The following is a 22617-nucleotide window of genomic DNA, read 5'->3' as shown; positions in this document are numbered from 1 at the left end:
TCACGTAATTAGTTCACTTCAAAAATTAAATTAATCGGATCGAGAATGAAAGTTACAAGATTCCCTTAATTTCAAGTGAATACCATATGATTATTGGCTTTTTTACGTCGTGTCGATCATTGATGGTGTGATATGAGCATTGTCGGTACTCCCCGAGCCTAAGTATTTACGGTTGTTTGGACCTTTTCCGTTAATCCCTTTTCGTGAGCTTCATTGTTCGGATAGATTGTGGGTTCATTGAAGTCACATTCAACTACTTCAGATGGGAGGTCGGTTAATATGATGTGTATAATTTCTTAGGCTCCAAAAATACCAGCAATGTGGATATCCCACATTAATTATATCTTATCGTGCTAGACATTCACTGGTTAAAAGCATTCCCAAAAGACACTCTATAAGTTCAAATATAAATTATTTTGCTTTCTAAAAATGAATCTCAAAACTTCAAATTTATATTTGAAGTTTTGAGGAGTGAAACTCTATATTTGAAGTTTCACTACTCAAAACTTCAAATTTGAAGTTTTATATTTTTATTTGCATTTTGGTCCTTACAATCACATATCATCTTTATGTTCCATAAATATTTTCTTGTTTATTGTTTTAATCTTTAAAAAAATTATATCAAATAAATATTTTAAATTTTGTTTACATAATTTAAATCTTACAAATAAAATTAAATAAAACTTAAAAATAAGATTTAAAATATTTTAATTAGGAAAACAATAATATACAAATGAAACTTAACAAAAAATATTTTTAAAAATTACATGAAGACATAACTATTATACAAATTTAAATATTACAACAACACTAGTAGTCAGGTAAATTTGATCCGAAACCTTCAAAATTTCAAATATTCTCCAAATTGTTTTTGTGTAACTGAAGATGGTTGTTGTTGTTGTTATTTGTGATGTCTTTTTCGTACATTTTGTTCTTGTTCATATCGAATATATTCATGAATCATGAGTATTAATACCATCGAAAAGAAATGACCTTTTTGAAATATTTTATGTTTCTCTTTTACTTTCTTGTTCTGATCTGATATATTTACAAGTATCAATGTCACCCGATTTCAACAAAGTATTCGAAATACACTAATAGATCATATATGCATTACGAAAATCATTTATGGAATAATATGGTATTTTGTTTGAAGTTTAATATTAATTAAGTTATTTTTATTTAAATTTTTATATTTTAATAGAATATTTCATTAATTAATATTGTTGTGATATGTTTATATATGTGCTAGTTATTTACAAAAGTTTTATGAATTCAAATTAGTTATGACAAATATAAAGACCATATTATAAAATACAAATAGTTTTGAAGTTGAGTTTGAAGTTTTGCTTTTGGAGAAAAACACTTTTAAACTTCAAATATAGAGTTTTGAAAACTTCAATATAGAGTTTATTTTTGGAGATGCTCTAAGACGATATCAGTTTCACATCTATCTTTTTTAATTAAATGGACCATGCCGGTTAAATTTGTGTAAAGGAAACTTAGTAGGTTGAAATATAAATTAGTTCGATGATAGAATCCGTAATCGATTATGAAATCCTGATTTAGGTTTTTATAAAATTTTATTAATTATTAAATGGATTTGTAATATTGTCACATGATAATATGATTAGGGCATCTCTAATGGCATTTTATTTTTTCTTATAATTTTTTTTCTATATTAGAATTACTCTAATTTAAAATATATATTATTAGAGATGGTTTTAGAGATTTGCTATTAAAGAGTGGAATTACGTGACTAAACAGTAAATACCTAGAGTATACTATGGAACACAGAATTCTAGCAGTTAAAAAGTTGTTATATATTGATATTTAGTAACACCTAAAGGCTAACAAAAGAAGTAACACCTAAAGTTTGGCAGACTAATATGCAGTAGGAAAATTTATCTCTATATTCATTAAAAAAATTTCAAATTTACTATCTAACTAAAACACACCCTATCTTCTCATTTTCTTCCTATCACTCTCTATCCTCTTACTAAAACTCTAATTACTTTTTTGTTATTTCAAAAATAACCCCCTGTGCAATAACACAACTTATTGTTATTAATTTGATTTTTTTTCCTGATTAAATAGATGCATATTATTTTAAATTCACATCATTATGAATTGATTTAAATCAATAATAAATAAGTCAATACTAATTTTAGGTATGAACCTACAAATGTCCAACCATAATATAAAAGAAGAGATAACGATAGATTAACTTGGTCATCTAGATTATCGAGCTTGCAGGTAATCACTCGAAGTCAAAATCATCAAAACCTTATTTAACACGTGAGAGTTAATATATGAACCGAACACACAAATGTCCAACCATAATATAAAAGAAGAGATAAGAGAAGGAAAGTGGGAATCAAGCATGAGAAGGCTATGAAGATATGGTTTAGAAGCGGATGATTTTTTCATTCTTTCTTATATTTTATCCATTTAAGCTTTTTCTTTTCAACTCATAAATAACATTAGATTCTACAAAAGTTTTTTGAAGTGAATAAATTTAAAATTTTTTAAAAAAAAATAGATTAACTTGGTCATCTAGATTAGCAAGCTTGCAGGTAATCACTCGAAGTCAAAATCATCAAAACCTTATTTAACATGAGAGAGTTAATATTGGATTCATGCATAAAACCGTAAGTTTGAAGTAATAACTTAACTGTGGTGCATTTTTGGATGTCAAATAGTATTTCTTAACAACGATGCATCATAAATGAAAGCTCCACATCATACAAAAGTAATGGTGGATAGCTATTGAACGCCGTCGGATTAGATTCAGCAATGCGTTTTTTTTTTTTTTGAACACGCCAATCCTTGTTATCATCATTTTATTCAGTAGGACTTTGATTTGGTCCGGCCCAGCCCAGCACCACAGGTCCATGATTTGTTAAATATAATCGACAATTTTTAAGGATAGCTCACACTTGGACAACAAATGGTAACTTGCATAAGGCATGGATTCACTAACCCGTTTTTGGTTGAAGTCACCAATCTGGTTTTTACAGGCAATTGGACTAAGGCCAAAATGCCAAACCAAACAGTAGACCAAGGGCATCTACAACCTTACTCTATTTTTGACTCCAAATTTTATTTTGGAATAAAATCTTCTCCAACACCACTCCATATTCAACTCCAAAATGGAGTAATGGCTAGGGATACTCCATTTATGGAGTAATTTTGCCCATTACTACATTTTAGAGTTGAAATTCTTTTTTTTTATAAAATGGTCATTTTAATCATGAATATTTTTATTTCACACTTAAATAATATTTAAAATAATACAATAACATAAAAATAAATATAATACTTCACAAAATATTATTTAATAGTTTTACATAAAAGATGCATAAACTAATAAAAATCAAAACTAAACATAAATAATTTATAATATAATGTAATATAATATAATACAAATAAGTGACTTAATAATTCTGTAAACTGTTTTTGGAATAGATGAGTTTGTTTATCTTGTAGGTCAACATTTCGATTGATAACATTTGTACTTGTTAAGCTTAATATATGCACAAACATTTGGATCAAGTACATAATTTAAGTTACCAAAAAAAATTATTATCTTCTTTATATTCTTTTAATGCATAATTTTGTTTTTGAATTAGGAAAAATGCATATGATGAAAATTACACCAATTGAAGTTGGAAGAAAAGCTCTAACTGTATTTTTATTAACAAGTATTTAATTTAAATAAAATATATTTTATGAAAGTTTTGTAAATATAAAATAGTTGGGTTAATTTTTTAAATTTTTATAAGTTGAAGGTACTACTGACAATTATTAACTAAATAAAAAGGAATTATTTTGAATATTTTTTTGGAATAAAAAATGGAGTAATACATTGGAGTAAAACCCTACTCCATTTTGAAGTTACACCAATTTGGAATAAAAAATGAAGTAATACAATAGAAATGCTCTGAGGCAATTCTAACTACTCGTCATTATTGTACAAACGATTTTAATTTAGGTTACGTTCTCATATTTTGGATATTAGTTTAATTTTAAATCACCATAAAATTGCCAAGGTAGACTTTATCACCACACCATTTGGTTAGTTATGAAAATAATTTTGTAAAGTATCCCACATCGCTTATTATTCTGAGTTGATAATTGGAATGACAATATTATTTAAATTATTAATCATTTTAAAATTCTCCATTCAATGAAATTAATTAACTAACCAATCAAAGATCGAAGAAGCATTAAACAGAGTTAGGTGGGAAAATGCGTAGGGTTCACCCCGTAATTATCGGCATGAGTCCCACACATATAATATCCGTAATGATTAACCACTACAATTTATACACGTTTTTCTACCAATTTACAACTGTAAGATCGTCAGTTGACGAATCATTTCGTCCATTAAGTCGTTATCCACGATTCGAAGGGTTAACATGTTCAGTTCTGACACTTTTCCTAATCCTAGGATCGTTATCGTTTAAAAAAAAGAGAAAGATAATAAATTAGTTCATCACATATTCTGATTAGTGTCTTTAAAATGGTTAGCTCTTTCAAAGATGAATCATCGCAATATTTTGACTAAAAATAGACATATACTCCATCCGTTTCAAAAAGAAGCATATTCTAAAAAAAAAAATATTTCAAAATGATATATTTTTTATATTTTCAATATATTTTTTTATCAACTAATAATGATTAATTGTAAAAATTAAGAAAATTAATTACATTTTCTGAATTTTAGTTGATTTAAAATTATAGGAAATGGATAATTACAAAAAGTTATGCATTTAATATTAAAATTTAATATGTTTTATTAATCTGTGTGAAAAAACTAAAATATGTATCATTTTGAAACGGAAAGATTATATGCCTTACCAAATTGACGTGCATCTTATACCAAAAAAAAAAGCATTCTAAAATGTCCATGTTATTTTTAGCAAAAAAAATAAAATATCCATGTAATTATTTGAGTTTTGATTATGACGGTATGGCTAGACCGTTAGATATCCCTCAGACTAATGATGCATATACCGTTCCGACAGAATAAACGGTTTTGTCAAAGGAATACAATCAACGGTTTTCCTCACTAGCTAAATTAGTACCAAGTTAACAAGAATATCTGTTTAGTTTATAGTATATGTATGTAAATTTTATATCTGGTCCCCTGCTATAACCACCATGTTATACTATCTATATATGTTGCATGTGCTATAAAAAGTCCAGAACAGTCAGTTCTTAGCTGTTACTCTCCGGAGACATGTCCAACAAAGAAAAGCAAATTGGGTGATATTCGTTCAGAATTCAGATATACTAATAACGTTCAAAGGAGAAATGATATATAGAGTACATAATGTACATATATGTATTAATCGCACAAAAATATTGCTACAATGTAGAAAAAAAATATTTTCAAATATAAAGCATATTGGTCACGCAACGAAACAAACGCCCTGATTAATAGATAATCAAACTCCAGATCATTTATTTTTTGTCGACAACTCCATTATTACCGGCCAAGATTAAGTACTTATCTCTTCTCGTGAGGTTTGTGCACTCAAACCCCAAGGCTTTCCCGATCTCGTGCTGCACGTGATTAGCAACCTCGAACTTAGATTTACCATCATCAGGAGCTCTACACGTGGACGAGCCACCTCCAAAGACAGGATCAAGTAATCTGACGGTGTAGGAAGGGTAAGGATTCATGACGAAGAAAATCGGATCAAAGGCCTTAAGACCACTGGCCGTCGTGCCATGGAAGAAAGTGACGTGCGAGTCAATAGCAACCGGTACGATGGTGTTACTAACCTCTGCGAAAAGTGGACTAAACCGAAGCAAATATGGCTCTCTACACGTAGTCCCTTCGGGACAAACCACTAGATCTCCCTGGCTCAACAACCTTTTCATGGCTTGACCATCTTGGACACGGTCACGAGTCAATCTAACGGTCTTGATGGGAGCTAAAAGCTCAGATAATCTGCTTAGGCTATAGGTGACGGCTTTAATGTTCGTCTTTCTTAGAGCGTAAGATATATAAAGTGGGTCTAGTAACGTTCTATGGTTGCACACGAAGAGACAACCTTCTTTTTGGTCGGGAGAAATTAAGTTGTTGTTGACGGTGAGGGTAAGGCGGAAACCGGAGAAGGCAAGGAAAGGAATGGCTAAGGAGTAAGGAAGGTTTAGGCCGGCCACGACTCTTGCGGTGGCTAAGACTGCGGCAAATGGGGCCCACATGAATAGTGCGAGTGTGTTTATAGGTGTTGGCTTAATGGCTAAACGACCGTCGTGGAAAATCAATGGTTTAGGATATTGATTTCGTGGTAAGGTTTGCCAACTTTTCTTGTCAGAGTTTCGGACAAAGTAGATCTCCTGTTCACGAAAAAAATAGAGAAAATTATTATAACATTTCTGTATCAGTTTAAGTGGACCTCTCTATGTATGAATTTTTTTTTCTAAAATTTATGAAAAATAATAATCTATGGTACAGATTATAGCAAGTTATAGTCTATTGTTTGCATTAAATGCATAAGAACTTATTCATTGACTTTTTTCTTTCCAATAGGCTGGTTTGAATTTTGCATCTTACATAACCTTTCTTAGTTTTCAAGAAAATCAATGCATTTCTCTGTTCGTTCAAAAAGCCACATTTAACAACGAAATTCTATTGGGGAAAATTATATTAATAGTAAAATTTATTATCGGGTTCCTAGACATCGAAAACGTAAAAGATTTAACATTTGAAAAAAGACAAAAAATACAGTTACGTTACGTCTGTTTTATAAGACCATTGTTGGATCCAAAGCCTCTTTTAAAGCTACCAAAAAGTTCCAAAGAAAAAAAAAACTACTATTGAACTTTAGATTATACTTATTTACACATCAAAATATGAGAATTTACCTGGCAAAATTGAGAGAATAAAGATCGGTGACTTGGCAAATTATAGGAAGTGATACCAATGACATGACCACTACTTAGTTTCTCTTCTTGAACCAATTCACCTAAATAAAACTCATGTTTTTTCTTATCCTCCAAGATGCCTGAGTAGTAGCCACCGATCATTTTCATCTCTCTCCCGACCACAACTTCAATCCCCAAGTAATCTCCCAAGAACCCATCAATCATCACTTGTGGCAAATCACTCACACCAACTCTCTTGCCTCCTCTCTTCAAAACCTCGAACATCTCAAGCCCGACATCTTCTAGAAAATACTTAGGCAAAACAGATTTCCCGACGAGAAATTTTTCTTTTTTAATCCCGAAGAAGCTCACCATCACCATGGTCTTCATGCCCAATTCGTAGCTCATCAAACTTATAAATGGATAGAGAATGAAGAGCAGAAATGACCTTATTACCCCTCCAGCTTCAAAAGCTACAAGCATGAAGTAAGGGAACAAGGTGTTTGATTTGAGTAGAACTCTTTCGACGTTAAATATCAAAGTGTGAGGTGATAAGTCGTGTGCTTGATGTAAGCCGTGATGAGAAGGGCTTTTTTGGTGTTTTTGTTTAGGGTTGCGATGAAACCAACGCCGGTGAATAAAAAACCGGTAGAAGAACAAGAAAAGACCTTGGAAAATCGAGACCTTATTACCGGACATGGTTTTGACTTTTTTCGTTTACTTGAGTATAAGATGAAGTTGCTGGATTCTAGACTCTGCATGTTTAGAGAAACAGAAGGGTGTGGCATTTATAGAATGAGTTCATGACGTAAATACCCTGAGAAGGTATATGGTATTTACGAGGAATGCCATTGATATTGGTTCCGCTTCTTCTTTCCCGTACAGCTTGCATGAATACAATAAATGATGTGAATGGTAATATCTGAAAAGTATACGTGCGCGTCGATATATTGTTCCATTTCCATTCGAGGTTTAGTAACTGATTTAACTTTTTTTTTTGCTAACAAAAATAAAGTTACTGATTATTCGATTACAATTTACTTTATTTTCAATATGTTTTTATTCCTCTTTTCTTTCTGTTACATAGTGTTTTGACTAGAGTTGTTAAAACAAATTAAACATCTCTAGCTAGATAGTCGCATCACAGTAATCTGTCCACCCTAGACTCGTTCTATAATATGTCGTCATTAAATACATCAACTAACAATTATTTTTAAAATACCAAAAATAAGTTCGTAGATGGAAATCCTAAAAAGGAAAAGCAGATTTCGTCTGATTTGCTAGTGCCTAGTAATAACAGTCACAACCGACTTACATGCTTTTATAAGTTATGTTTTAGATTGCTTTCTTATAGATTTTGTCAATTATGTTATATATATATATATATATATATATATATATATATGCGTGTGGACAAAAATCTATGTAAGACAAGTCAAAATTTGTGTCCAAACTATTATACATAATTTCGCAATCAAGTCTTTTTGTTTTAGACTTTTAGTCTTATATAGTTCCTGTTAAGTTTTCGATCACTGTGGGCTGCTGAGATACATCCACTTGATCAACGTTATTAATCACTTTTTCAAAGGATTATATATATTGATGAGGATCCGCTTAATCTTGCGAAATGTTCTCTTCAATTGGTCAAGTTTCTGAAAATAAATTAAGTATACTTTTCTATTCCAGCTTTCGAAATATACAAGATCCACACAACCTAAATTTCTGATATTGTTTTGTAAGACATAAAAGCTGTTTTAATGAAATGTTCGAGTAAACAATACTCGAACATGGTAAGACATAAAAACTTATACGAGCTACTAATTAATTAACTAAATTATATCTTAAATATGGATCTTTAAGGACATATTATATGAAAAATACATGTTCAAAATAAATCAGATAACCAAGCTTGAAAGTTTATTCTAGTGTTTTTAAGTGCACAAAAAAAACCAAGCTTGAAAGTTTAATCCAAAATGAGAAAATAGGGAAATATACAAAGACTACATGTATGAGAATAAATAACATGCATGTTTTTAAAAAATGTAGAAATAGTAGTAATCAAATGCGCTGGTTTTATTTTATGTCTGAAAAACATCAGAGTCAATGATGTATGACGTATATCTAATCTATTTATGCAGTCTCCCAAATAATCACTAGCAAATAAGCGACCAATCACTGACAAGTCGTGCGGTGTGTTGTCCGTCACCGCAGGACGTGGATCTCTCTTTCGCTCGTTATGTATAACTTACGTCAAATAGTTTATTCGACGTGAGTACTTGTGCTCGTTTTATTCTCTCGATTTCTTTTCCGTAAAATCAATCAGTCTCATCATCGTTTTCATGGAGTCTTTTGTCCCCTTAACATCTATCTAAAACAAGGATGAGAATACCAGATAGACTATAAAAATAACAAAAAAAAAAAAACTGCAATCCAAAACATGTACGTCGGTTGTTATCATTACTACGAGGCCACCAGCAAAACACCAAAACACTAAATTTAATATAATTTTATCTCTAACAAAACACCAAATTTGACATCATTCCACCAAATTTGGTATAGTGTGAATAGTGCTTCATCAAATTTGGTATAACACTATTCATCACACCAAATTTTTAAAATGTATATTTTATTATGTTTCATTTAATAATATAGTTCAATTACTATCCAATTTTTAATTAAATATTAAATGGTATTATTTGTATTTTAAATTTATTTTTACATAATTAAAATATTAAGTTTTTATTTTTATTTTCAAAATAAATCACTAAATGACTATGATCATTTATGACTAATATCATTCATCATTTACAAGTAAAAAATATAAGTAATATTATAAATGTGATAAAATAATTATTTATCAATTACAAATAATAAAAATATATAAAAATAAAAATAAAAACATCAAATATTATATAATATTACTTTTGGTGTAAAATTCGGTGTCATTGTTAGGAATGACAAAAATATTATAATACCTAAACACCAAATTTGGTGTAATTAAAACACCAAATTTGGTGTTATTATTGGAGATGCATAGAAACACCATATTTGGTGTTATTATGAGAGATGCTCCCAGTGGCGGATGTAGAATCAGATTTAATGGGGGGGCACAGAAAAAAATTTCACTGTATTTTGTTTTCAGGTTGGAGACACTTCTATACTCTTATCGTAATTGCTAAAGAAAATAAAAAATTAGTTGGGGGCACATGCCCTCGTACCACGTTACACTGTGCGTCCGCACCTGGATGCTCCATGCAGCTCAAACAGTTTAATAACAGAGGTTTTTATTGTCTTTTTTAAACAAAAAATCATTGTGTTCGTCGTTTGTGGTATATTGATGGAAGTTGAGCCAACACGTGTATATGATGTAAAGTTAATTTTTGGTAGGTAGTGGTGTACATATATAATGGTTGCGGTTCAAAAGAACTTTCTAGTGATCTTCAAAGATATGTACGTTACCATTACCAACCGATCCAAAGGTCCGAATTTTACATTATACGATTAGACGTGTTGGTTGGTTCCACTTCCATCAATATTATCAAATACGACGAAAAACTTATTTTGTGTGGATTGGAATCACTTGCTGGTTAAGTGAATTTTAATATATAGAGTTATTACGGCTGTCGGATATTATTGTGTTAGATGTCGATACTGTGACAAGACTACAGACGTTGTAGTATCTGATTGGCAGATAGATCATTTTCGCATCTTTGTGCATTTTGCTGTAATATTTTGTAAGGTCCTTATAACAAGCTCCCCATCAATTTTTCATGTCAATAAATACCCCCAATCACGTAATTTTCACGTTGCCCACAATCACTAATTATATTCCAAAATAATTGAAAAAAAACAGGCCCAAACTAGTTTGATGGGTTCAACTGACACCATCATCATTATTTAGAACGCAGAAGCTAAGTTTTATGGGTCAACTTACATCATCATCATTATTTAGAACGCAGACGCTAAGTTTGATGGTTCAACTTACATTATTTAGAACGCAGTCGTTTAGAAGATCTAACCTCGACAAAGAGACAGTTAGGACAGTTACAACACAAATATACAAGGGGGGACAAGACAGGAACAAAACTTGAACCAAAGGAGACTAATCGAGACCAAACACAGACATATGCCAACTCTCTAGTCTTCTTCTGCACCCGAAACTCGCTTCCTCGTGTATCTGAATATCACACAGGTTCATTGAGATAACGTTAGAAACATTAGTAACTGTATTAGAAGAAAAAAATATTTGATTGATAAAGAATAACAGTGTTTGGCTGCCTCACCTGTACGAGGTGGCTGGACTGGGATCGGTTTGCTCAACGGGAGCAAAATCATTGTAGAACTGAACTGAGATCAGTTGGGTGTTAGGTGAACCAGTTGGCGCAGGCGAGTTGTCTGAACTCATAGTCATATTGCCTGCAAACAATCCTGCAAAAGAGTGGAGTTTTAAAGACATTTTTGGTAATACATTTACAGAGCAAACACTGTTTATCCAAAAGTGGTACCTTGAAAGACTAAGAAGCCGAAGAACAGAGCCGTTACTACCACTGAGAAGATGCTAATGCATGAATACGGGGATGATGATGATGATGATGATAATGACTTGGCTGCTTTAATTCTTCTCAGGGAAATTTTCATCCTTTCGATCCTTGCGCGTTTTCGCATAGCGAGCTCTGCTATTTCCTTCATCACCTTATGGTCATTTGCAGTGAAAGAAGGGCCTTTAGGAGGTCTCGGTGGCTTCGAAGCCTTTCTCGACTTCTTAACTTTAACAATATCATTGCGTTTTCCACCAGAAAGATCTAAACTTTGGCTGCTTGTTTTTTCTGTTGTTCCCATTAGGGGATAATTCAGATCATCATCAGTCTTTTCAGACACACCGAAGCTCACCCCATTGTTCCCTGAAACAGTATCTGAAGTGGATTCTTGCGTAGCATGAGCTAGACCAGCTTCGATGTCTAGTTCAAGATCATGTTCTCCTGGAATCAATTGATCCATCCTACAACACTGAGTTTCTTCTCAAACTGCCAAGTGAAATGCCCACAAAAGCAAAAGCTGATCAAACCCTTTACTTTCCCTAGAGCAGGAACAAGTTAAGTCATAAGAGATAGTGTTAGGACAAACAATCATTTCTCAAAAACAATACAGAGCAATGCTAATTCCGGTTTAACCTAAAACCCGAATCAAAAGTAACCGTCAACAATCATTCTATGGTATACACACAAACAAACAAACAAACAGGCGAATCGAGAACAAGTGGGTCAGGGAGAATGCAGAACCAAGTTTAACAAAAGCCTCAAAGATACATGCTTTGAGAGTGAACTCGGCAAAAATAATCACAGAAACTTAGCAAAGATCAAACCTTTCGTTACGAATCGCAAAACCCTTTAATTTTAAACGAAACTGAGGATCAAATACTGGAATTAAGAGAGTACCCACCTGGAATTAGGGTTCTTCTGGTTGAAATCCGAATTGAGTTTTTGCCTTTTGATTTTGTATAAATAAAACAGAAAAGCTAAAAAGGAATGTTTTTTTTTTTTTTTTGGGGTTGGGTTTAGGGATTTTGTTATTCCGCCGAACGAATCGATTGAGACCAGATACAGAGACGTGCCAGCTTGTTTTTCACTACACGCCCTTCCTTTTTTTCTTTTTCTTTTTACCAATCACTATTGGATAATGCCTTTATTCTCAAATTAGTATATTATCACTGATCTGGTAAGCATAACAATCGATTCCAAAGCAATTTTAAGAAAAAACTAAACATTTTACTAAAAATTGTATAAACTGTTAACTGTCCCTTCTAATCATTCTTTGTTTTTTTTTTAAGTTATCTCTTATGGATAAGTAAAAAGCTTCTTTGTTCAAAGTTGTGTATGAGAATAATTTATTCTAAAAATATAAATTTTGCCAGTCTTTGTTGGTGTCACTACTAACAATAACAGTCCACAATTAGCAAATAGGTTGTTGTTGGATTTGGATTAAACAAAACACAATCTATTGGTTGACAAGAAGCTTAAACTCATAAAAAAGAGACTTGACACTTTTGAGTATGACTAAATTACTTAATTTTGAGGACAAACAGTTTCAAGCAAGTCTTGCATCTCCTCGCTTACTTCAATCTGCTCTCGGAATAATCTCTCACGCATGTCCGGACAAGTCTTCTCAACTGCTGCATAAGTCTTTATAAGAAAAGTCACAGTTTCAGAGTCAAGAGGTCTCCACTTGGACAAGATCCTGCACAACTCCTCTGCTCCTTCCACATCTTTAGCTTTCTCAAAGTGAATGAAAAACAAGCTCACTAGCTCCGAGCTCCAGCTCCACTCATCATCTCTATTCTCTACCAAATCAGAAGCCGCTGCTTCCAAATGCTTCATAGCCAAACCAGCTTCACCCTTCTCCAACAGATGAACCATCAGAAGCTGTCTCAACTTCGAAAAAGGCCCTTTGCACTTCTTCAACGCTCCCTCCAGAATCATCTCCGCCTCTCCATACATACCTCCTTTGAGATACGCGTTGATTGCTATATTCGCCAGCCTCATATCGTAAGCACAGCATTTGGATTCCCACTCAGTGAAGACCCTCTTAACCCCATCTATATCACCTAGCTTACTCAGAGCTTGCAACATGACTAAGTAGCTAATGTTGTTGACCTCAGGACGAGCCTTCTTCAGCGACTCCCAAACTCGCTCAACCTCGGAAGCCTTCGAGATTCCGGCGTACAAGCTGATGAGAAAATGGTGCGCGTCTCGGTTGTTAGGATTCATCTTCTCCTCCATGGTTCTCAGAGCTGACTCCGCCTTCTCGTGAAGACCAGCTTTAGTGTAGATCCCAGCTAAGCTAGAGAACGTGTTCCAAGTGGTTTTAGCTTCACTGTCTTTGTTCATCTCGTCAACAACCTTCTCTAACCCTTCTAAGTCGTTCAAGCTCCCGCAGCTCTGCATCCATATAGAGTAAGTGATCCCACAAGGACGTATCTCCCTCTTTTTCATCTCATCAACAAGCACAGGTACCTTCTCTGGCTGGCCTAACCGCATGTACATTGACATCATGTTGTTAAACGGCAGCGTATTGTTAACGAAGTTAAGCTCATCCATTTTCTCGAAATGAGACTTTGCTTTCTCTTCCTTGAGCTCCACGCAGTAACAGTTCATTAGCGCTCCGTAAGTAGACTGATGACTCTTCGTGGAAGGATCTAAACCGTTGAAGTAGCTCTCCGCAGCTTCTAAGCCTTTAGTCTTTGCGATCAGATCCAAACGAATCGCGTGGTCGGCGATTGATAACGTCATCTTCCTCATCTCCATCCAATCAAAGATCTGAAAATTTATCAATTCAAAAAAATGTAATCTTTCTTCACGTAATCAACTCAAAACTCTTAAAGATCGAAACTTTTGATAGACCTCGAGGGCGTGTTGATGGCGGCGGAACTTGCGGAGGTCTTTGGCGCAGCGAAAGAGATCGTCTTTTCTGACGGGAGTGCCTTCCATGATGAACTGATTCAGCGTCTGCGTCACTGTCCCTCCCGTGACGCTGAGCTTGGAGAGCTTCTTGTAGATCTCTCGCTGCCGTGACGCCGCCGTCGGAGAAGCGGAAACAGAGGACTCGACGACGCCGGCGGAAGACGCCGGAGAGAAGACCGTTGCGCAGAACCTCTTCCCGAGGCGGGAGCCGGAGGCTATCAGATTGCGGAAGTTCATCTTTCTTACAGTTAACTCTTCGGAAAGATCAACCGCTGTTCTTCGCTAAGCTATCGAGATGTTGACGTAAGGAGAAAAGTGGGGTCCGATGAGTGGTAGTAGGATTTAAGGGCAAAACTTTATGCCGTTTTTAAGTAAAAACGGCATGTAGTCTATAAGAAAAAGGTTTGGTGTCGTTTACAGTAGTTAGAAACTGTTTGTTGTTCAGCGTGCATTTTGTAATTCAAAGCTCACGTATGCATGCAGAAGAACGTATATGAAAACCAAATCCGCCTCGGGAAGGAAACTAGGAAGTAGAACGAGTCAAAGATCAGACAAACATTATCTTTGATGGTATATCAAACAATATACTACATTAACAAATATTCTCCTTAAAGAAATATATATTTTTTTTTTGACTAAAGGCATTCATATTTAATTGCAAAAAAAAAAAAAAAAATTTACAAGCATTAAGCTATAGTTAACCCCACATTAACGGCCCAACCCAATATTTTTTTTTCATTTTGGAAAAAAATTGTGATTTAGGATTACACTAGTCCTCTTTCTCAAAAAAAAAAAGAAAGATTACACTAGTCCTTATTTGTAGTTAGATACTTCCCCTGTTTCATTTTTCAAAGATGTTTTAAGTTTTTTTCAGTTTAAGTGATGTTTTCAAATTTACTGTTTAAACTAAATGTAATTTGATGTTTGTAACCATTTATAATATGCAATATAATTTTTATTGGTTGAATTACTTATAATTATTGTTGTTTTTATTCAAACAAAATTACTTGAATAAAATTTAGTAATTTCTTAATTGATGTGCAAAACTTTAAATATCACATATTCTGAATTAGAAAAAGTACGGGCTAATTAGCAATTTTAACATAATTATCGAAACATAAAATCATGTCGTTTTAAAATTTCTCTAAGATCCTCCGATACAAGCATTAAGTATGATATGTCTCGGTTTAGATAGTTTATCCGGATTCGTTGATAAAACTTGGAACCAACCCAAAAAACAAATTTGTACGTTGTTGGATATTTTCGTTAGGCCTTATGATTTTCGGTTTAGATTTGCCTGAAACTTGATGTAATACGCAAATAACTCAAAATTGTATACATATTAATATTTTCAATATTTTAAAAAAAAATTAGGTTCAAATATTCAGAGATAGTTTCATTTATTGGGTAAAACACTGAATTTTATATTTTTGGATATTCTAATACTAAATATTCAGAATGAACCAATACCAACAGAAATAGGTATTAAAGAAATAGGTATTAAACGGTTTTGTAATTAATTTGAACCAATCTGAAATCAATATAACTGATTCAAGACTGAATAAAAAATTTGCAGGTGCCTATAGGATCCAAATCTCTAAAATTCTAAAGACATTGATCCTATAAGAACCAAACTAAATCCGATATGCATATCTATATTTTTTTATGCAACAAACGGCCATTCTAATTCTCAAACTTTCACATATCCATACCTAATCATGTCGTTTAAGGCATTTTATCATCTTAGTTTTGGTTCATACGATTAACTTTTATGCAGTTAAAAGTTCTTAAAAATGTCTAGAATGTAATAACAAAATAATGCATTACCTAATCTTATAAGTTAGTACGTACATGCACAAAATATATAGTTACAAATATATGTTAGCAGTAGTATAATAGTATGCCTTATGCAAATATAAAAAAATCATCAGAATCATGTTTAATCAATCAAAACCAATGTTTTAAAACCAGACCGGAAGCCGAACCAGATATCTATTTGGATTATGGTTTAGTATGTTTTGATCAGGTCAAACATGATTCAATAATCTGGTTCAATATTTCTAGATATATAAATTTAAAAGTGATGTGAGAAAATATGATACATAATTAAAATATAAATAAATATGATACATAAAACATTATAAATATAAACTATTTTTTATTTATATGGCTGGTTTATAGATTTTGATAGTTTTAATGGTTTTTAGTAAGTTCAATAACTTTGAGATCCAATCCGACTACTTGGCCTAAGGATGGGCCGCGTATTGGTACCCATTCGGGTTCGGTTCGGATCTATTCGAATTTTGAATTTTTGGGTCTAAAGATTTCAACCCTATTCGGATATTTATTAATTTTGGTTCGGGTTTGGTTTGGATCTTTGCGGATTTGGTTCGGATTCGGGTTTGGATATCCTTAAAATTATTTTAAAAATTTTAAAATTCAGATATTTTTAAAATTCTCAAAATCTAAATAAAAAATAATATATAACATATACATGTGAATAATGTATGCCAAAATACCTTAACTTAACATAAAATTTAGTTTAGCTTGATTATTTGGATGGAGAATCAATACATATATCAAATAATTTTAGTGTTTTGAGTATTTTTTTAGCTATTTAAGATATGTAATTTTAACTATTTGTATATATTTTTAAGTATTTTTTGGACACCTTCAAAATATCTTATATATTTTTTATATTTTTTTGGATATTAAATCTGAAAATAATTAATATATTTAAGTATATTAATCTGATTAGGATCTATTCGGATACCAAATATTTCGGTTTAGGTCAGGTTTGGTTATGGTTTTTTGAATATCAAAATTTTAAAGCCATTCGGATATTTAACAAGTTTTGGTTCGTCTTCAGTACTACTTTTTGGAACCAATTCATGTCTTTTACCCAGCCTTAACTTGACTGGTTCATGGTCGAATCAGTTATTAGACTCATCTATGACCGGATCATAGTCGAACCTGGTCCAACCACCTGATCGGTCCGGTGAAACATTGATCAAAACCAATCAAATAAGCAATGCCTACTTTGTCTTTTGAGTCGCCATATTTGATGTATGATTACTAGTTAGTTATATTGAAAAAAAAATTATAAACTCTAAAGAAGCAATATACACTACACTGTAAATGCAAGAGTCTTATAAATGTTGAGTTGAAAAGTGGTCAAATTTATGCTTACGTATAGAGTAGTGTAAGACTACTGCAGAGCAATATCAGCTTATATCAGTGTTTCTCTCTTCTTGTAATGATTTGTATGTTTTCTCTTCTTGTACGTCTTACTTATATTGTCTTTGAAAAAAAAATCTAGTTGCTCTTGATTTCTTTCTTCCAACAAAAGAACAGTTTGAATACAAAAGTGTGAGCTTGATCCACATTCCTATCTTTCAAGAAGAAGGTAATCTGAATCTTTTCTTGTTTATTTAAGAATGTTACATATATTAAACTTTCTTATGAAGCTCTTATGTTTTCTTTGTGTTTCTAGAAACAACAAGTTTCATCTTTTCTTTCATTTGATCCGTGTTTCCAACGTATGAATGCTCTCTTCTACTTGGTTTGATTAATATCTCTTCTACAAAAAAATAATAATAATTTGAATCTTATCTAGTTTATATAAAAGTGTTTCATATCTTAAAATAATTTTGTTCATGAAATTCCTAATATATACAATTTCTCCTTAGTTATATAAGTTGTAAGTTAAAGTAATTTGAGTCATTTAAAAAGGTAATTTGAATCTTCTCTGGTGTATTTTATTTTCATGTTTTAATTTTTAAATTTGAGGAATTATTTTAAACTAAATGTATAATGCCCATGAATATATGTATATAATTAAAACAATAATATTTTTTTAAAAAATATACTAGTAATATATGTGGTTGAGGTAATTTAGATCTTCTCTTGTGTATTTCTTTTATTTTCATGGTTTAATTTTAATAATCTGAGGAAAATATTTTAGACTAAGTATACTGAATATATGTATATAATCATAACAGTAATCTTTTTTTTTTTGAAATTATGCAACTAAAGTATGTGTAACTATATAGAAAATGTACATTGATGATATTAGTGATAATAATTTCCATTAAGCTTTTTATTGTATATTGTTTGTTTCTTAGTTGTTAACTGTTTTTGAATGTGTGTGATGATTATATTGTAGGATGGAAAACAAAACGTGCATGGTAGAAGAAGTTCAACAACCGTCTACGATTGGAGTGATTGTGAAGGGGATAGATAATATCAAGTATGCAGAAAAGATTAAGGGTACATCAAATGGTACTTACTTAATGAAGGGTCTGCGTGAAGAGATGATAGCTGTGTTCAAACCTATTCAAGAAGAAACTTTCTATAGAGCTGGAAAGAAGAAGGGTTACAAAGCGGACAGAGAAGTTGCGGCGTTCATTTTAGATCATCCAGCACAAGAAGGGGGAGAAGGATTCGGACGTGTACCACCTACAAGCTTTGCGCGTGCCAGATACACTAATGGAGAAACAACAGACTGGGACAGCGGTTCGCTTCAGCAGTACGTCCCGAATCAAGAGTGGAATCAAAGGCCAGAAGTGTTTGCTATTGATGATGTTCAAAGACTGAGTTTGGTTGATGTGCGCTTTGGAAACAATGATAGGCATAATGGCAACATATTGAATTCAAACACAAATGGGGGAAGGTTAATCCCAATTGATCACGGTGAATGCTTTCCTACAGAGGTATGAAGTATTTTTAATTTATTGTTTTCATTATATTATCCTTTGAATCTAACACTTTAGAGGAAATTGTTTGATTTTATGTTGTAAGATATTTTTGCTGGTAAGATGTATAATGTGGGTTTCATTTTTTTTATTTTTAGTGGAACAATTATAGATTTATTTGGACAACATGGGCTCAAGCAGCATTTCCGTATCCATATTATATGGTTGATTATGTGAAGAGCCTAGATGTCAAAAATGATCTCAATACTTTGAAGGAAAATGGGATAGAGCTGGGAGAGAGGTCTGAATTTATTTACAAAGTTCAAAACAGAGTTCTACAAGCAGGTGTTCTTGGTGGTTATACTCCAAAAGATATTGGAAAATTCATGACAAAAGCCTATCGCAGCAAAAAAGAGAAGGCTCCAAGAACTATTATAGATGTTATGAACTGCATGAGTGGTATACCAGAAGCTTGGAGTGTTGAAGAGAGACAGGTGCTGGAGTTAGTCCACGAGAAGACCACAAGTGCACTAGATTACAATAGAAGGTATGTGTCTTCATTATAAGTTTTCTTTTACGTTCTCTTTAAACATATTTTAAGAGATTCTTGTTCTGTTTTTGTGATGCTATAGTTTGTCTGAGGAGAATTTGAAGGGTTCGACATCAACATATCGACGCTAGTAAAACTTCTCATGTTATCTTGTTTGACTCTTTTTCTTGAGAAAAAGAGTGGAGAAAGTTTGAACGAGGATGTATCTCAAATCTAAAACTTGGTTATGTTTTGTTATGTGTAGTTTAGGATTGACTCTGTTTTTCTATATAATGTCTGTTTATGTACTCTGTTCCGAGGTTAAAATTTTAAGTTGATTTGGATTTTGTTATGTTATATATTAATCTTAAAATTATGGTAAATCTAGTCCAAAATTCATTAGACATTTGTTTAGGCTAGATTTTTGTTTAGCATATATGACCTCGTTTTTTTTTTAGTTTTTTGGTATTTCTGTTTATAAAATAGCTACCATATTAAAACCATGTTTAGTTTGATTCGGTTTATATACCGTCGGTTTTTGGTTTATTCGATTTTATACCAAAAATAATAAATATATTTATCTTTTATAATATGTTATAAATTTCACGTTATATGATTATATATCGGCTAAATCCAAACCACTTTCTATATATCGGTTCGGTTTTAATTGAGATATATACTTTGACATACAGGAACGAAGACATAAGTCTGAAGCTATAACATAAGTTTATTCATCATGCACTTGGTGATTTGAAACTAATCTCTTGATACTCGATGGATTCTTTTCATTAAGTATCATGTATATGATATCAGTTAGTTAGCCGGCAAACTAGAAACGTTTGTGCATTTAAAAGATTCTAATCAGTCTTTGATAATTCACCCATATATAAAAATGTTTCAAAAGCAAGATAATGGGTCTTTAAAGTTAAAAATTCAAATGATATTGGTTTATCCATACTGCACCGTTGACCGAACAAAAGATGAAAAGATCGTCAGCCACAATGATTCTAGTCTTAATGTCTTATATATATATATTCGCATTATAATGTATACACACTATCATATCATTCAGTGATTATATTGACAAGTTTGTTTTAGTCAAAAACAATATTCCGTTTCGTCGATTTTTTTCCAGTTTATTGCCATGTCGAGCCATTGATGTGTATATCCTTGCTCAAAGACTCGAACTGAATTCTTGGGTTTATTACTTAAGGCCAAACTGATTCAAAATAGAAGGCAAGAAATTGAGTACCGAAGCGCCATATATGCCATAAGTATTTCTAATTTTCCTTGTATGGGACATGCATCTCAAAACAAGAGTTAGTGAATATAAAATAAACGTTTCAAAACAAAAAGTCTTGAAATGGATAAACATCGATTACTAAATGAAACATTATCAGCATGTTGTATGCATAAACGAACCTTCAAAGAAGTGAAAATGATAAAGTCAAACTCAGTGCGTTACATCTGTATAAGGAAAGAAAAACTCGTTCCTCTTAAAAAAACATTAAGAAGAATCTCTCTCTGACTTTATTGGTTCCAGTTGATGGGAGAAACATAGCGAGGAACGTTCTCCAAAGACATGAGACTCTCGCTGTGATTCGAATATAAATGGACTTCGAAGGTTTCTGAACCACTATACTCCTCGTATTCCTCGTATTCAACCCCTTCATATATGACCCTCCTTGTAAGGTTTGTCTTTGGATCATAGTATATAACATAAATTGCTTCAAATCTTGCTGTGGAGTAAATGAACTCACCAGTATCCTGAGTAACACCATCTAGCGACAAGTAAACTCGCCAGATAGGGTCACGTCGAGGCCAAATTTGAAAAGGCATGAGATAGTCTCTAAGCGACCATTCTTGTTTCTCTTCATCCTCCAAAATCCAAAATCTTAGAGAAGAGACTAATTTCTTTTCATCACGGTCTTCACAAACCCATGCTAATTTTCCTTGGTAGTTAAGCAGCAAAGGACAAAGTTTAGGATCGTCTGGTTTTCTAATTATTCTGAACTTCTCGTACCTCACATCGAAACTCACAAGGACGACTTCCCATTGAGTAATAGCATCGACTTCAAAACATATACTCGCTTCATAATATGCATGCCCGTTGATGCATACACCTCGATGTCCCATGGGCCATCGAGGAGTATAATGTTTAGGGCTATTTTTTATCACTCTCCATGATTCTTGAGGCCCCAATGTGAAGACAATAGGATCATTGTTTGAGCTGCTCGCAATGCAAAATACTTTATACTTATCTTCGACCGGATCGTACCCTAAAAAGTAACTCTTAAACCTGAATTCAGCTGGTTCGGGTAAGGTTACATGTTGCCTCATGGAAGGATTCCAAACTACAGTCTCCCCCATAAAATTTCCACAACATATCAATCCGTGGACCGACTCGGAATAGGGTTCGTAGTTACCAGTATCAAATTCAGGGGGATCCATCTGATAACGTTCCACATCAGAGTAGGACGTGTGCGGGTGTTCATGTTGGGGCAGTGAGACAAATAAGCGCCTCTTGTCACTTGTTTTGATGCATACAAGAAGACGTAGCCGAGATGAAGTCATGAACGCGAACGACGTGATGAAATATGGACGAGTGATGATGGACGCCCATAGCTTCGAGACACAACGAAACCTCACAGCAGATTTAGCGGGCAGTCTCAAGACTATATCATGAATAAGATCAAGAGGGATCAGCTCTACCTCTAAAAGCTTACAAATACTATCTTCTTCTTTATATTGTATTATTCTCTCCCCATCTTCCGCTTGTTCTTCTCGCATCTCCACCGAGACGATCTACTCCTATAAAGTTACCCTTGTGGTCTCCTTTATCAGCAAGAACTTGGAAATACGATATTACACAAAAGCGGTAGTAATAGCTGTATATTATACAATGGTATGTCCTCTGAGAAAATATGTAAACAATATACTTTTAGATAGTTTACAAAAAAGAGTAGCATATATGGCTGTAACTAGTAAATATTTTAGGAAGTATAGAATAAATGGAATTGGAATCAATGGAATGAATAGTGATACTTCGAAAAAT

At 32.8% G+C, this 22617-nt stretch overlaps 5 protein-coding genes across 7 annotated transcripts; 1 reads left to right on the top strand and 4 right to left on the bottom strand.

The window, feature by feature from the left end:
* Window positions 1-5302: 5302 nt before the first annotated feature.
* LOC106370914 (probable glycerol-3-phosphate acyltransferase 2) lies at window positions 5303-7659 on the bottom strand. Its single transcript, XM_013810915.3, has 2 exons — window positions 6883-7659; window positions 5303-6354 (listed from the first exon to the last, which is right to left on the bottom strand). Exons 1-2 carry the CDS (start codon window positions 7579-7581, stop codon window positions 5470-5472), a joined length of 1584 nt encoding a protein of 527 aa, XP_013666369.2. The 5' UTR covers window positions 7582-7659; the 3' UTR covers window positions 5303-5469.
* A 3139-nt stretch (window positions 7660-10798) lies between these two features.
* Window positions 10799-12493, bottom strand: BNAA10G01070D. 3 transcript variants are annotated; one of them, XM_022693211.2, is made up of 4 exons: window positions 12322-12493; window positions 11388-11959; window positions 11166-11298; window positions 10799-11059 (listed from the first exon to the last, which is right to left on the bottom strand). In XM_022693211.2, exons 2-4 carry the CDS (start codon window positions 11878-11880, stop codon window positions 11020-11022), a joined length of 666 nt encoding a protein of 221 aa, XP_022548932.1. In that variant the 5' UTR covers window positions 11881-11959; window positions 12322-12493; the 3' UTR covers window positions 10799-11019. The 3 variants fall into 3 exon arrangements, with proteins under 3 accessions (XP_022548932.1, XP_013666380.1, XP_013666381.1); XM_013810926.3 differs by having other exon boundaries at window positions 11166-11310; window positions 12322-12491; XM_013810927.3 differs by having other exon boundaries at window positions 11166-11310; window positions 11388-11906; window positions 12322-12474.
* Window positions 12494-12831: 338 nt separating this feature from the next.
* LOC106370915 (pentatricopeptide repeat-containing protein At1g02370, mitochondrial) lies at window positions 12832-14934 on the bottom strand. The gene is made up of 2 exons (XM_013810916.3): window positions 14280-14934; window positions 12832-14195 (listed from the first exon to the last, which is right to left on the bottom strand). The coding sequence occupies exons 1-2, from the start codon at window positions 14574-14576 to the stop codon at window positions 12945-12947; spliced, it is 1548 nt and encodes a 515-aa protein (XP_013666370.2). The 5' UTR covers window positions 14577-14934; the 3' UTR covers window positions 12832-12944.
* A 3589-nt stretch (window positions 14935-18523) lies between these two features.
* LOC106369406 (phosphatidylinositol 4-kinase gamma 2-like) lies at window positions 18524-19714 on the top strand. Its single transcript, XM_013809565.1, has 3 exons — window positions 18524-19051; window positions 19192-19580; window positions 19666-19714. Exons 1-3 carry the CDS (start codon window positions 18524-18526, stop codon window positions 19712-19714), a joined length of 966 nt encoding a protein of 321 aa, XP_013665019.1.
* Window positions 19715-20870: 1156 nt separating this feature from the next.
* Window positions 20871-22456, bottom strand: LOC106369407 (putative F-box protein At4g21240). Its single transcript, XM_048743335.1, has 2 exons — window positions 21323-22456; window positions 20871-21229 (listed from the first exon to the last, which is right to left on the bottom strand). Exons 1-2 carry the CDS (start codon window positions 22350-22352, stop codon window positions 21093-21095), a joined length of 1167 nt encoding a protein of 388 aa, XP_048599292.1. The 5' UTR covers window positions 22353-22456; the 3' UTR covers window positions 20871-21092.
* Between the last annotated feature and the right edge of the window lie 161 nt (window positions 22457-22617).

This window comes from Brassica napus, chromosome A10, assembly GCF_020379485.1.
Source record: "Brassica napus cultivar Da-Ae chromosome A10, Da-Ae, whole genome shotgun sequence".
Lineage (NCBI taxonomy): Eukaryota > Viridiplantae > Streptophyta > Magnoliopsida > Brassicales > Brassicaceae > Brassica > Brassica napus.
Note: the sequence above shows the minus strand (reverse complement) of the source record. Positions and strands in the feature narration are given on the sequence as shown.

Bases quoted from the DNA above. Each gene is read 5' to 3' on its own strand.
- LOC106370914 (XM_013810915.3), bottom strand. From the start codon at position 7,581: ATGTCCGGTAATAAGGTCTCGATTTTCCAAGGTCTTTTCTTGTTCTTC. The intron at 6,355-6,882 runs GTAAATTCTCAT...TTTCGTGAACAG, and splicing joins TATTCTCTCAATTTTGCCAG to GAGATCTACTTTGTCCGAAA.
- BNAA10G01070D (XM_013810926.3), bottom strand. From the start codon at position 11,880: ATGGATCAATTGATTCCAGGAGAACATGATCTTGAACTAGACATCGAA. The intron at 11,311-11,387 runs GTACCACTTTTG...ACTCTTTTGCAG, and splicing joins CGGCTTCTTAGTCTTTCAAG to GATTGTTTGCAGGCAATATG. The intron at 11,060-11,165 runs GTGAGGCAGCCA...TGTGATATTCAG, and splicing joins AGTCCAGCCACCTCGTACAG to ATACACGAGGAAGCGAGTTT.
- LOC106370915 (XM_013810916.3), bottom strand. From the start codon at position 14,576: ATGAACTTCCGCAATCTGATAGCCTCCGGCTCCCGCCTCGGGAAGAGG. The intron at 14,196-14,279 runs GTCTATCAAAAG...ATAAATTTTCAG, and splicing joins GCCATCAACACGCCCTCGAG to ATCTTTGATTGGATGGAGAT.
- LOC106369406 (XM_013809565.1), top strand. From the start codon at position 18,524: ATGGTAGAAGAAGTTCAACAACCGTCTACGATTGGAGTGATTGTGAAG. The intron at 19,052-19,191 runs GTATGAAGTATT...TTTTATTTTTAG, and splicing joins GTGAATGCTTTCCTACAGAG to TGGAACAATTATAGATTTAT. The intron at 19,581-19,665 runs GTATGTGTCTTC...GTGATGCTATAG, and splicing joins GCACTAGATTACAATAGAAG to TTTGTCTGAGGAGAATTTGA.
- LOC106369407 (XM_048743335.1), bottom strand. From the start codon at position 22,352: ATGCGAGAAGAACAAGCGGAAGATGGGGAGAGAATAATACAATATAAA. The intron at 21,230-21,322 runs GTGAGTTCATTT...TCATATATGAAG, and splicing joins TGGTGTTACTCAGGATACTG to GGGTTGAATACGAGGAATAC.